Here is a 13,188-nt window from a genome sequence, read left to right on the forward strand (position 1 = left end):
TGGCTTGGCTCAATTTTCTGTGGAAAGTGGGTCACTGGGAATAAGTGGTTTAGCTTTGGGTCATTTGAGGAGAGGACTGAAATAATGTGCGATATTGTCAGTTTGACACATTAAGGCTGACGTCAGGCTTGCACCAGGCGTTTCGGGACTCCCGAGCTGCTGGCGGGCCCACAGTGGGGTGATTTTAACTCACTGATGGATGGAGATGTTGAGCGCTTGGAAACACAACATCTGTAATGGTGCAAAAATATGAATGCAGTGTTATGTCAGATGTTTATATCTGGTTGCGTGCTGAGCACATCAGCATGGGATCAAAACTGTACTAGGGCTGTTCTTCAAAGGTAAGAAACAATTAGGTAGTCATTTCATAACCCTGATGAATAGTAAAGGTGCTATTTATCCTTCTGTCCATCTGATCTTTCCTGTCCTCCCTTCCTGCTGCGCACACACTTACCAAGGCACATGAGGAAGAGACCGTTACGGTTGAAACTTGTGTAGTTCCTACCAACTGAGCATGGCAGCTTCTCGGAGAAATCACACTCAGCTGAAGGACAGGAACTGTCTGTTCCTGTGCAGGAGAAGACAGACTATTGTGGGCTCAGGAAATTCAAGTGAATTCTCATGCATTAATAGTGGGTTAATCTTGTATGCTCCTTGCCCAGAGGACTGGGGAGAAGCCGTGTGGTGGCAACCACAAGTCTGAGCCTTGTGGGCAAAGGTAGGAAATGCAGGAGAGGGAGTTGGTCCCATTCGGTCTTACCTCTCAACCTCCTTCAAGTGGAATAAAAAACTAGGAGAGAGTTTGGAGCTAAGACCTTGCTGGGAAACTGGAGACAGTGTCCAAATGAGAGGTAGATTTGGGATTGCAAGTGCCCTTGACACATGTTCCTGTTCTGTGTTTTATACCCTGAATGTGGACATACGATAATGATGGAGTGGGTACCAAAAGTTGAGAGCATTCAGAAAAGGATTGGGCAAATTCCCGAAAGATAGATTCTTTGTCTAGTTCATAAGGGACCCTGAGCCCCAGATATGGTCAAGGCTGGAAGAAGATGCCTAGGGGATGTCATTATGCACATCCCCTTTTATGATGCTGTTCTGCGTGTGCCAGCTTGGCCAATATTGGTGACAGGTGTTGTGTTTGACTTCATCAGTGTGTCCGTGTAACCATCAGTGCTCCTGTGTAACTAATACTCTGTGGAGGTGGGAAGGTCGAGTTCCCACCTGCTGGGGGGAAGCTGTTGGGGTCTGTGGACATCTGTGGCAGATGTGAGGTGGGAACGCTGGATTCCAAACAGAGCATATTTGCGGAGAAGGTGATAGAAGGTTTGCTGCTTGTAGCCAGTAACATTTGATCTTCAATAACAACAAAAATGCGGTTTGCCATTTCCTGAGAATAAAGGTTATATTTGGTGTCAGGCTTTTTGGTGTAAGCAGTGTAAATAGTACTGAAGGATGTATCGAATCATTGTTTGAACTGTATCAACTGGGGTGCACTCTTTTAAAGTCCAATTGTTTTGATCTGTTCCCTGTGTGTTTTTTTGCAGCTTTTCCGACGCGTGGCAGCTGCCTTGCCTGGAATGGAAAGCACACAAGACAAAAGTAGAGAAGACAGTATCCTTTATGCATTTGTGCTGCGATTCAGTGGTGGCGAAGCGCTGCCAGGCATTACCGTGGACGAGGAAAATGCAGGCCCTGAATAACAAGGATGAAGAAGGAGGGAGTAATATCTCCTGCAGCCCCCGGTCAGCTTATGGACGTGCCAAAAAAAGGCCTGAGAGAGGGAATAAGGGCAAGTAACCTTTGAGCTTGAAGTACTGAGGTAGAAGGCTTGGTGGGATAGAAGGCTGGGACTATATTTCATATTAGGAAGAAATTTTTCACTATGAGGGTGGTGAGCCCCTGGCCCAGGTTGCCCAGAGAAGCTGTGGCTGCCCCATCCCTGGAGGGGTTCAAGGCCAGGTTGGATGAGGCTTGGAGCAACCTGGTCTAGTGGGAGGTGTCCCTGCCCAGGGCAGGGGGGTGGAACTAGATGACCTTTGAAGGTCCCTTCCAACCCAAACCATTCTATGATTCTATATGTCTATGAGTGTTAAGGGTGGAGGCCCCCACTGTAAAGCAGGGGAGGTAGGGGTGCTTAGGACTATGAGGACAAGTGAATGAAAGCTGAAGGGAGGACAGCAGGAAGGTGCAGAAGGGTGCAAACAGATCCAGAAGGATTCTTCGCTTGGTGTTTGAGCAGGTTGGATGTGAGGAGGGAGGGGGAGGCTATGGAGCGGGATAAAACAGCTGCAAAGAGGCCTGAAAAGACCCTCTGTGGCTGTTGCAGATCTGACTTGTAGAATCCTGGAATAAGGTAGGATGGAAGGGACCTCTGTAGGTCCCTTCTCCAACCCTCCTGCTCAAAGCAGGGCTGACTACAAAATCAAGCCAGTTTCTCAGGGTTGTGTTCAGGGTAACTGCAGAAATCTCCAAGGACGTTGATCCCATAACTTCCCAGGACAGCCTGTTGCAGTGCTCGACCCCAGACAGCTCTTGGCTGGCATCTGAGTGGTGCGAGGGAGGAGAAGAATCAACTGAAGGGATCAGCCTTGGGGGAGGGAAAGGAGATGGCATGAGCAATGGAAAAGGGATAAAACTTTCTGCATAACAAGCAGTATGACTAAATCTGAATTGCTTGCTGGACCAGCTGAGTGTGTTTGGGGAGGGCAGGGAAGCCCTTGTAGGTGCTTTTGTGGGTGTCTTGTGACAGAAGGGTCTAGAGCACAGGTCTTGAGAGGAGCGGCTGAGGGAGCTGGGGGTGTTCAGCCTGGAGAAAAGGAGGCTGAGGGGAGACCTTCTCGCTCTCTACAACGCCCTGAAAGGAGGGGGTAGCCAGGGGGGGTCGGTCTCTTCTCCCAAGGAACAGGCCATGGGACAAGAGGAAACGGCCTCAAGTTGCCCCAGGGGAGGTTTAGGATGGATATTAGGAAAAATTTCTTCCCTGAAAGGGTTGTCAAGCATTGGAAGAGGCTGCCCAGGGCAGTGGTGGAGTCGCCATCCCTGGAGGGATGTAAAACCCAGAACTCAGGTAGACATAGTGGTTAGAGATATGGTTTAGTGATGTTTTTTGTCAGAGTTAGGTTGGTGGTTGGACTCAATGATCTGAAAGGTCCCTTCCAACCATGGCGATTCTATGATTCTAAATGGAAGAAGATAATATAATGAGAAGAAAACGTGGGAGTGGAAACACTGGCTATTGTGTAAAGGAGAATGGGTAAAAGATACATTTTTAGGAATTGTTTAGAGGAAAGTCTGGATATTTTGTGCAAGGAAAAGTAGTCTTCAAAGTAGGAGTCAGCGTGGCAGAAACCAGCAGGAAGGTGTAGGGTAGAGAGAGGGTCTAGGGTGGGACAGAGTAGGACAACTGGAGTGGAGACAGTGAAGTGGAAGAACTACTGAGAGCAACTTGGAGTCATTTGGAATGAGTGCATGGATTTATTAGAGTTGATGCGGAACTTCAAGAGTAGGAAAAATTTCTTCACTGAAACGATTATCAAGCATTGGAACAGGCTGCCCAGGGAAGTGGTGGAATTGTCATCCCTGGAGGTATTTAAAAGCCAGGCAAACGTGGTGCTGAGGGACACGGGTTAGTGGTGGTTTTGGTGTCAGTGTTAGGTTGATGGTTGGACATGGTGATCTTAAAGGTCCCTTCCAATCTAGACAATTCTGTGATTCTAAAACTGCAGGAGTGGTGGTGGTTGCTCAGCATAGCTCTGAAGGTGAAAGAAGTTCTGTGATAACCGAGCCACTTCTTATGATCTCTGCTTCACCTGACTACCCGTTTCTGCTGGCTTGGATTAGAGAGGGAAGGTAGTGCAGAAGGTGGAGAGAGGGCTGCCTGCCTCTGGACATAGAAATCATGGGGGGAAGTCATGGTGGGTACTTCCAGGAGGGAGCCAAGAGGGGTTGCATTGCATCTTGATTGAAAGAGTTGACGAGATGCTAGAAGTGAGTGAGCTTTTTTGAGAAGAGGAACTTTTTCAGGGTGGTCAGGCTTTTTTGGAGCAGGGATCACAGAGCTGGCAGCTGGTAAATAGAGGAGAAACAGTGCTTTGGGGGAAGGGTGCGGCAGGAACTGTAGTAGGGGGACAAGCTTCGTGCTGAAACTACATCTGTAGAGCATCTTACTGCGTAGGGGAAAGGAGGATTCGGAAAGCTGTGGATTGCAACTGCTAAGGCACAAGCTTTGTGCCTTTCAGACTTGATTGATCAAAAATATTTCGTTACGCAGGTCATCAAAAGGTTAATGAACAACAGTCTTTATTAATAAGAGGATGGTGGCAGAATGCAAAGGCGCTGGCGGATGGGGCCGCGGTTTCCCTATCAGGGAGTTTGATCACTGGTCTCTAAATGGGAGTGCAATGAGGGCACTTTGGATTTGACTTCCTGCAGACTGCAGATAGCAGAAATTGCATACGATTGTCTCCCAGACAGCTACGCTGGGATTAATAATGGTGGGGGATTTTCCATAGGCTTTTTTGCAGAACATTGAGCGTTCAAGGATCTTGAGCTGCTCGTGCTCGACGATGAAGCTGGCAAGGCTCATTTCGAGGATCTCTGACTCTTAAATGCGTATCGAGGTTTCGATCAGCGAAAGAGACCAAATATTTGAGGTTTCCCTTTTTGTGTTTATTTTCTCCTAACCTCTGTAAATAGCAACTTCAACCCCCTAAAGAAATAAGTTGGAGGTACCAGCTGTGTGACCTATTTGTCTCCCTGTTAACTGATAAGAGAAATGCTTGAGACTCGTGAGGCGGGTTTGGGGATTAGTGCTCAAAGCTCCTCCTGTGAAAGGCTACGTAAGGGTTGTAGCTGTAGGGCTTCAGTTGGGAATTCGAGTGCCACAAAGGGAGCAGCTTATCGCAGGCTGGTTCAGAGCAGCAACCTCTCCAGTGACCTTGTGTTCTTGTTGGATATTAGCTGTCATTGCGAGGGGTAAGTTCAGGGAAGCGGCAGGGGGTTTGTTGTGGGGTGAGCGGAGCGGTTTAACGAGAGGAAGGATTGATGGGAGACTTCAGGATGGCATGTATGTTTCGAGCTGTGGGTGATGTAAGTACTCAGGGATAGCGATGCACATGGTGTGAGAAGGAAGTCCATGAACCAGTTACGTGCCTTTGTGGCCAAGAAGGCCAATGATCTCCTGAGGGGCATTAAAAAGAGCATCCTCCCCCTCTGCGCTGCCCTGTTGAGGCCTGACGTGGAGCACTGGGTCCAGTTCTGGGCTCCCCAGTTCCAGAAGGACAGGGAACTGCTGGAGAGAGTCCAGCGGAGGCTGCGGAGATGCGGAGGGGCTGGAGCATCTCTGTGCTGAGGAAAGGCTGAGAGCCCTGGGGCTGTTCAGCCTGGAGAAGAGCAGACCGAGAGGGGATCTCATCAATGCTCAGCAAGAGCTAAAGGGCGGGGGGCAAGAGGATGGGGCCAGACTCTTCTCAGTGGTGCCTGGGGACAGGAACAAGGGGCAACGGGCACAAACTGGAACACGGGAAATTCCATCTGAACATGAGGAAAATCTTCTTTCCTGTGAGGGTGGCAGAGCCCTGGCACAGGCTGCCCAGAGGGGTGGTGGAGTCTCCTCTGGAGACATTCCAAACCCGCCTGGACGCGTTCCTGTGCCACCTGCTCTGGGTGACCCTGCTCTGTCAGGGGGTTGGACGAGATGGTCTCCAGAGGTCCCTTCCAACCCCTGCCATGCTGTGATGCTGTGAATGGCCTCGCTAGAATATGCTGCTGGGGGATTCTCTTAGCAGAGCATGTGCTGCATCTGTATTCAAGCCCAAAGAGGCTCTCACAGAGTCACAGAATGATAGAGGTTGGAAGGGACCTCTGGAGATCATCTAGTCCAACCCCCTGCCAGAGCAGGGTCACCTAGAGCAGGTGTTCTCCTGTGTGCCTCAGAGCTGAGCGTGGACAGTGGCCTGAGAGGGAAGAACTTTCCAGTTGGCTGTGAAGTGTAGAGGAGCAGGAGTTAGAGAAGGAAGCGAGCTGGCCTTCTGTGGCTTCCTCCAGGCTCCTGCTGTCTCCAGGGCTTCTGTGTTCTTTGAGCCAGCAGGTAGAGCTTTGGTGCCCGCCAGCTGGAGGTTCCACCCTCAGTGCTGGGAGACTGAATTGAAACTGTGTGTTTCCAAGCTGTTACTGGTTCCCTCTGGAAACAGCGATTAGATCCTTCAGCATATACATCTTTAATTACCATAGCAATTGCCGTGGAACAAGAAGAGATCGCTGGGGAAGAGCAGAGTCAGGTTGGAGACAGACATTTGGGGTCTGACATTGTTTCTGCTATGTGCTTAAGAACATGCCAATGCCAGGGTGAGAGGGGCTGCTGAGAAACCTGCATCTTGACTTTGGTTTGAAGCTGGTCTTTTTAAGAGCTTTTGAAAATACTTTTCACAGAATGGTTCAGGTAGGAAGGCACCTTAAAGATCATCCAGTTCCAACCCCCCTGCCCTGGGCAGGGACACCTCCCACTAGACCAGGCTGCTCCAAGCCTCACCCAGCCTGGCCTTGAACGCCTCCAGGGATGGGTCATCCACAGCTTCTCTGGGCAACCTGTTCCAGTGCCTCACCACCCTCACAGCAAAGAATTTCTTCCTGATAGCCAATCTAAATCTCCCCTCTTTCAGTCTGAGGCCGTTACCCCATGTCCTATCACTACACTCCCTGATCCAGAGTCCCTCCCCATCCTTCCTGTAGGCCCCCTTTAGGGACTGGAAGGCCACTATAAGGTCTCCCCGGAGCCTTCTCTTCTCCAGGCTGAACCCCCCCAACTCTCTCAGCCTGTCCTCACAGCAGCGGGGCTCCAGCCCTTTGATCATCTTTGTGGCCCTCCGCTGGATCCGTTCCAACAGGTCCAGGTCCTTCTCGTGTTGAGGACTCCAGAGCTGGACACAGTACTCCAGGTGGGGTACTTTTCAAGTATTTTGGTGGGAAATACTGAACGGAAAACACCAGTCAAAATCCTGCCCCAGCTTGTAGGGAAACGGTGTTGGATATTTGTTCACCTTAACTTATGTCTTCCAGTGATTGACATAAAACTGGAAAAGCCTCAAGAGCAGCCTGTCAGTGAAGGAGGCTGTTCCTGCTAATACCATGTGGCTTCTACCTTTCTCCAGAACATCACTGCTTTCCCTCCCTTTACTCTTCATTGACTGCAGTGTGAATATTGGCTTGAACCTTCCCCTTTCAGTAATAACGTATTGCAGTTCATCATCGCTGGCTGTCTCGTGGAGATGATCTATTAGCTTCACAAGCACACACACACACACACACACAAAGAAAATGTCAGTGTCTTCATTATTTATAAGAAAAAAAAAAAAAGCCAAAATATTCCAGCATATTCTAGTTATAACTTTAAAAACAAACAAAAAAAAAAAGATAGGTACAATTTCTTAATATTTGTTCCTTTTTTAATATGTTATGATATTGCACTTTGAAATGATGGAAACTGAGTAAGTTTTGAATTGGACTTAGACGAGATGTGCGTGCAGAAGAATGCTTGCAAATCTTACCCATTTGATTTCTCTAACAAACTGGAAATGACTAGACAGCAGTCAGAAATGCAAGCAGAGGTGGCGTATGCTGAGGGTTTAAATGCTTATCCTTACAATAAAAAAAAAAAATTAAAACCGAGCTCTTAATCTTTCGAGCAGAGATAGTCTGACTGGTTTTCAAACCCCCAAACGTTTTTGGAAACCGACCTTAGGGGGGGGGGTTTGACACCACGAAAGGCTACTGGATTTTTTAGTTCTTGCAGAGGCAACGTGAACACATTTCCAAGAAAGCATACGGAGAAATACAGAGTGTCTTTCTGAACGGGATGAATGGCTTCTGGAGGATTTGGGGGGGGAAGGAAAGGGTGGGTGTGCATTAGCAAAACACTTGCAGGAAACAGGGAAATACCTTTCGAGTGCAAATGAGTTTTAAGAGCATTTTTTTTTTTCCTTTTATGTAGAACACCAATGAAGTAAATTATTACTGCCCGAGAGATGGGAACGTAACGTTTTCAGCCGTTTGGAGGAGAAAGCGTTTTGCTTCTGGCTTTTTTTTAGGGGAAATCTTAAGTGAATTCAGGACCGGCACTAAAACCTGCCGAAGCGGATCGAAACCTTTTAAATTGGGCAGAAAGAGGAAAGAGCAGCCGGATTCACCAATGCTGGGCTCACAGGCCAGTTCCCGGCTGGGAGAGAGGGGGCGGCGGAAGGGAGAATCACACCCGCTTTTCCGTAGCGTTGGTCGTAGGTCGACTGGGGAAGGGGTGTTTACTTTGATCATACAGAAATATAGTTGAGAGATCTTAGATGGAAAGGAAGGGAGTTTAATAGGACGGGAACCAACTTATGATTATGCAGATTTATGCCTTTATTTTTTAGCATTTTTTTTATGTTCAGTCTTCCAAGTTGGTTTAGTTTGGTTCACTAGAGCTGTATAGTTTGGTTAAATAACTAGTAATTTAGTTTTCTATTTAACTAGGCTTACAATTAACCAGTTTTCTTTGATATTTATTTCTTTGCTTAATTTTTTACTATTTTCAGTAATTATTTTTTTGTTCAGTTTTTGCTGAGGAATCCGTTTAGAGCTTTGCTGATGTTGCGAGATGTAGCTACCCGAGAAACACGGAATCGAACACACTAGAAGTGCACCCTTTTAATCTTTACTAGTCATTGTGAAGTTGCTGTGTAAGTTAATAAACACAATTGTAAATACATTGTTTGCTGGGCGAATATGGCTGAGTTACAGTGCAGGAAGGAATTCTTGAGTCTGTGTTGCGATTGCTACTTAAATGAACAATTGCAAGCAAATATTCAGGCTCCTCCTTTGTTCTCTTCTGCCCCTCTACCATCTAAAATAACCACCCGGGGAAGAGAAAGGGAATCGTCCTCACCACCACTTTCACCAGGAAACGGGCATAAAAGATTTGGGATTCTTCATTCCTGAAATGAATGCTAAACTCCTGCCCTGCCCTGGGTTTATAGCAACTCTGCACAACAATAACTTAAAGGCAGAATGAGATGTAAAGTGCTTTTATAATGCAATATTAAAAGCGAGTTTTTTTTGACGTGGCATGTCTTGAAATAAACATCAATGATATGTGACAAAGGATCATTCTTTATTTAAAAGAAACTCTTGGGGGGAAGGAAACCTGGCTGCTTTTCCTGTATTGTACTGTTCTTAACTGTGCAAAAATGGTTCATCTTGCAGCTTTTTCGTTTTGGGGTTGTTTATTTTTCCCTTTGGTTCTTCATGCAACTTACGTTGGTCATCATTTGGCTGTTTTCCACAAGCACATAAGTTTTTTGGCTTCTGATATAACCAAACCTCTACCTTTCCCGTAGTTACAAGCTTTAAGCACTGGATTTGCAAGGAGCACGTCCGGGTTACGGCGGACGAGCAGCTCGGCTGCTTTTAATGGAAGCTGCTTGCGGAGAGCGGCTGCACGTCTGGGAGCAGGTTTGTGCAATGGGCCCCTTATAACTTGCTCTAAAAAAAAAAAAAGGTCTAGAAAGGAGTGTGCCCACGAGCTCTGTGTTCAGCACAGCCCGGTGGTTGCAGGAACAAGGACGAGTCGTCAGTTGTTTGGCATTTATCCCCCAGGAGGGCCCTGAGGTCCACTCAGGACAGCCAGGTATGTTTAACATGTGTCCTTGCTGGTAGTCAGTGCTTAACGTGACTCCCAGGACTCGATCCTGTCCTAATCCCGGTTTTCCAGAGAAAAGACACTTCCAAAGTGAGCACAGGAGCAACGCGGTCTTAATTTTGTTTGCACCATAATTCCTCGCGCCATCCGTCTGTCGAGTTTTAGGTTTTGGTTTTGATTTTTCGCTCCATCAACCTGGCCAGTAGAACCACGGGAACAGATTTTTTAATGATGATTTTGTAAACAGTGAAGGTTTCTGCTCTGTTTCTTTTCTCCTCCCCACTCTGGCTTGATTGTTGTACAGTACATTACGCAGCTATTCCATTATTCACTTTTTGTCTTGATACAAGTAGTTGAAGAAATTGTATAAGGGGAAAAAGGTTCCTTTTCTTCATGTTGGAATGTCACTGGTACCTCAGCTCTGTTTGATAATATGAAACAACAACAACAACAACAACAAATCCTTAGCGCTTGAACTAAATAAATACCTGTCTCATTGGAAAGCTCTGGGTCTCTTCTCTACATATGTCCACCAGAACGCAGGTTCGTGGGGGTGCAAGGCATCAGGCTGCTGCTGCTTCTTGCTTGTGCTTTTTGTTTTTGGGTTTGAAGTGCTGCAGGAGCCTTTTCGAAGGGCGAAAGTAAGCTTTTTTTTTTTTTTTTTTTTTTTTGGATGGTGGAGGTGCGTGTTTACTGATCCTCCGGTTCTGTGCAGTGTCTCTGCTGTTGTTTCCAGCGATCGACGAGCGATATGGAGGACGGGTACAGAGAGCACGTCCCCTGCCTGCTGCAACCGTGCCTTTCTGGTCCTTTCTCGCTCTTGAAATCCAGCCGTTTCTTCCGTTCCCTTTTGCAAAGGTGATTTGGGCGTGTTGTGCGGCCTCCCCGCTGCCGGCTTCAGCTTCCCTGGGTGCTGCTCTGCGATACCCACTGAGCGGGGGGAGACCAACCCCACCTTCCTTGAGGAGGAGCCTCCTTAAGCCTCCATCTTGCTGGAGACAGCAGACGAGGGCTGCGGGGACGGGTAGGTGAGTACCAGTAACAGAGATGCTCATTAACAGAGTTATCCTTGTCTAGTGTTCTAGGGAAACGAACTGGTTTTGGTCTGGTAGCACCAGCAGCCTCACCTCTGTCGCTTGTGCAGGCTCTTCTGTATTAAAAGGACCGCCGATAAATTGGTCGTGAAGTTTGACAGGCAAGAAACTTGAACGTAGTCTCGTAGCTGTGGAGATGTGCTGGAATTAGCGATACGGGAACAGCCATATGTTCCCATAGGTGAGGCCAGGTGGGGACAGGTCACTGGAAAAGGCGTTTGTCACTGGGGGGAGCTTCTGTGCCTTGTACCTGGCACCTCCAGGTCCTGCCCTGGCTGGGAGCACACCCGGAGAGCTGCCCGAGGGCTTTGGGGAACGGGAGGGTGCGCCTGAAAACAACACGTTCAGCTCTCCAAAGTGGGTTTGGGATCAATCTGTTGGAGGGAGCAGAACTTAATGTAAGCAGGTTGTCTCCTGGGTAGCGCTGAAGCGTGTTGGTCTCAATTCCTCCGTGTTGCTCCCCGTTGCTGTTGATTTACTTTAATGCTGCTGTTGTACGTAGCCTTGGGGCTGTCACCTCAAACGCTGGTATCCCAGTTTCCCACCTGGATGGATTAAACTGGTGAGAAAAGAGGCTGCCTCTGGGCAAGGCATGGCCTGGGGCGTGGGAGGCTGGTCCCGGCCACTGGCTCATGGCTGCAGCGGGTCAAGCTCTCTGCTCCCAACCCTGCTGGTTTTTATTAGCTATAAAGTCAGCCAGCGAGTGTCTGGCTCGGATTAGAGGGTGCCTCATGCTGGCGTTTACTGATGGCTCCTTTGTCTGCTCCGCTGGGAGGACCAGCCCTGATTTTGCCGGGCTGGAGGAGCTGCAGCATCCTCCTGGCAGCATCTGCAGAGCTGCTGCCGCAGCCGACGCCATCCTCTTGCTGCACACTAGACCGTGAGAGGGCTCTACCTGATGCAGCAGCACCTTTTTCCATGCTGGGCATGTACCAGCCCCGAAAGGAAGATAAATGGGGGGTGGGCAGGCTGCTTCTCGCCGCGTTACCTGCGACGTGGCTGCGGCAGAGGCTGCCAACGCTCCTGCAGTTGGGAAAGCAGCTGCAAACATCCGAACCTCAAAACAGCCTCTCTCATCTGCGCTGCCGCCTCCTCTGCCGCTCTGTTCTTGCCTGAGCTGGGGTTTCCAGGCTTTCTGAGCTTGGTTTTTCATCCATTTGCAAAAGGACCTATTTTTTTCCCCCCTTTTTTAACCACCTTTCCCTTCCCCACCCTGGTCTGAGTGTGTGCCGAAGTCGAACACGGCTTTTTATACGACATTCGGGATCCTCTTGTAGCGGCTGAACATAGCCGACTGCCCGGGCTGATGCCGTAACCGCCCAGCTCAGGCGTGTCGGGAGTTAAACGCCGGCTGAATTGCAATGACATGAGCGGCTCTGCCGTTCCCTGGAGGATGAGGAGTAGGGCAGGGCTGAAGGCAGCTCAGCAGGGTGATGCTCCTGCTGCCCTGCTGGGTTCGGAGGGAGGAGGCTCTCTGCGACTGCTGTTTCCGAGTCAAATCTTCCAGGTTTGCCACCTGTTTCCGAGGTTTCGGGTATAAATTAAAGCCATTTCGAGTGTTTGCTGTCGGCCACCCAGAGAGCGCGTCTGGAATGAGGATTGTATTAAAGGCTTGATTAAAGTTCCCGCTAATTAAAGCGCTGAAACCGCTCTGTATCCCCCCCTGCGCAGCCAATAGGTCCATCCGCAGTGCTGCGTGTCCTCAGCTACAGGGTGTCAGAGGGAGAAAACGGTGTCTATTGTTGTTCCCGGTGCTGGCGGTGGACTCGGCACTGACCTTTCCCATGTTCATCCCAGCTCGGGAAGAGGAGACAGGTGGAAATTTGAGGCTTGATCCTGACATTTGCCAAGACGTCGCAGCCTGCTGTGCAGCAGCTTTATTTCCAGATAAATGGGTTTTGATCACAGTGAGGGTCAAGCCGCCTCCAGCCGATTTCTTTGCTGTGACATTCGGGGACTAAACTTGTAAGGCTCTTTGTGGGCATGATTGGACGTTAACTGCTGGTGCCTGGTCCTTCCTGCAGATCCCACCACGTGAGTCCTTGTTTCAGAGGGTTCTTTGAGTTGTTCTGGGCTTCGGCTGGTCTTTGGGACTTCGGCAGCTCTCGCCGCTGGGAGAGAGGGGTTGTGCGAGTCTGTATTTGAGTGTGAGTGGAGTGGGTCCACCCTAATCTCTGTTTCTTGGTGCTTTTTGTCCCTCTGGTCCTGTGCAGCATCGGTCCCAGTCGGCACCGAAAACCCCTGGGAAGGCCCTCTGCTGTGGGTGACAACCTGAGCGGAGCGGACACCAAGCCAGGTGGTTCTGTGGATGATGGTTTCTGTTCTTCCAGATTTCTCGTGCTTCCACGTCTATTTTTAACATATTTAATGGCTCCTTCATTTAGTTTCCTAGCAAAGGGTCTGGCTGCCATCAGCTGCTTC

General features: G+C 49.0%; 1 protein-coding gene across 3 annotated transcripts in view; it reads left to right on the forward strand.

Annotated features, from left to right (window-relative positions):
• Window positions 1-10,176, forward strand: part of RAB6A (RAB6A, member RAS oncogene family) — a 70,634-nt gene extending 60,458 nt beyond the window's left edge. For 2 of the 3 annotated variants that reach the window (XM_074572267.1, XM_074572268.1), the window contains exons 7-8: window positions 1,548-1,614; window positions 7,060-10,176. In XM_074572267.1, coding sequence (XP_074428368.1) covers window positions 1,548-1,614; window positions 7,060-7,124 — 132 coding nt within the window. In that variant the 3' untranslated portion in view covers window positions 7,125-10,176. The remainder of the gene's footprint in view (window positions 1-1,547; window positions 1,615-7,059) is intronic. The other variant, XM_074572269.1, reaches the window with a different exon arrangement.
• The last annotated feature ends 3,012 nt before the right edge of the window (window positions 10,177-13,188 follow it).

The sequence above is a fragment of the Larus michahellis genome, chromosome 1, assembly GCF_964199755.1.
Source record: "Larus michahellis chromosome 1, bLarMic1.1, whole genome shotgun sequence".
Lineage (NCBI taxonomy): Eukaryota > Metazoa > Chordata > Aves > Charadriiformes > Laridae > Larus > Larus michahellis.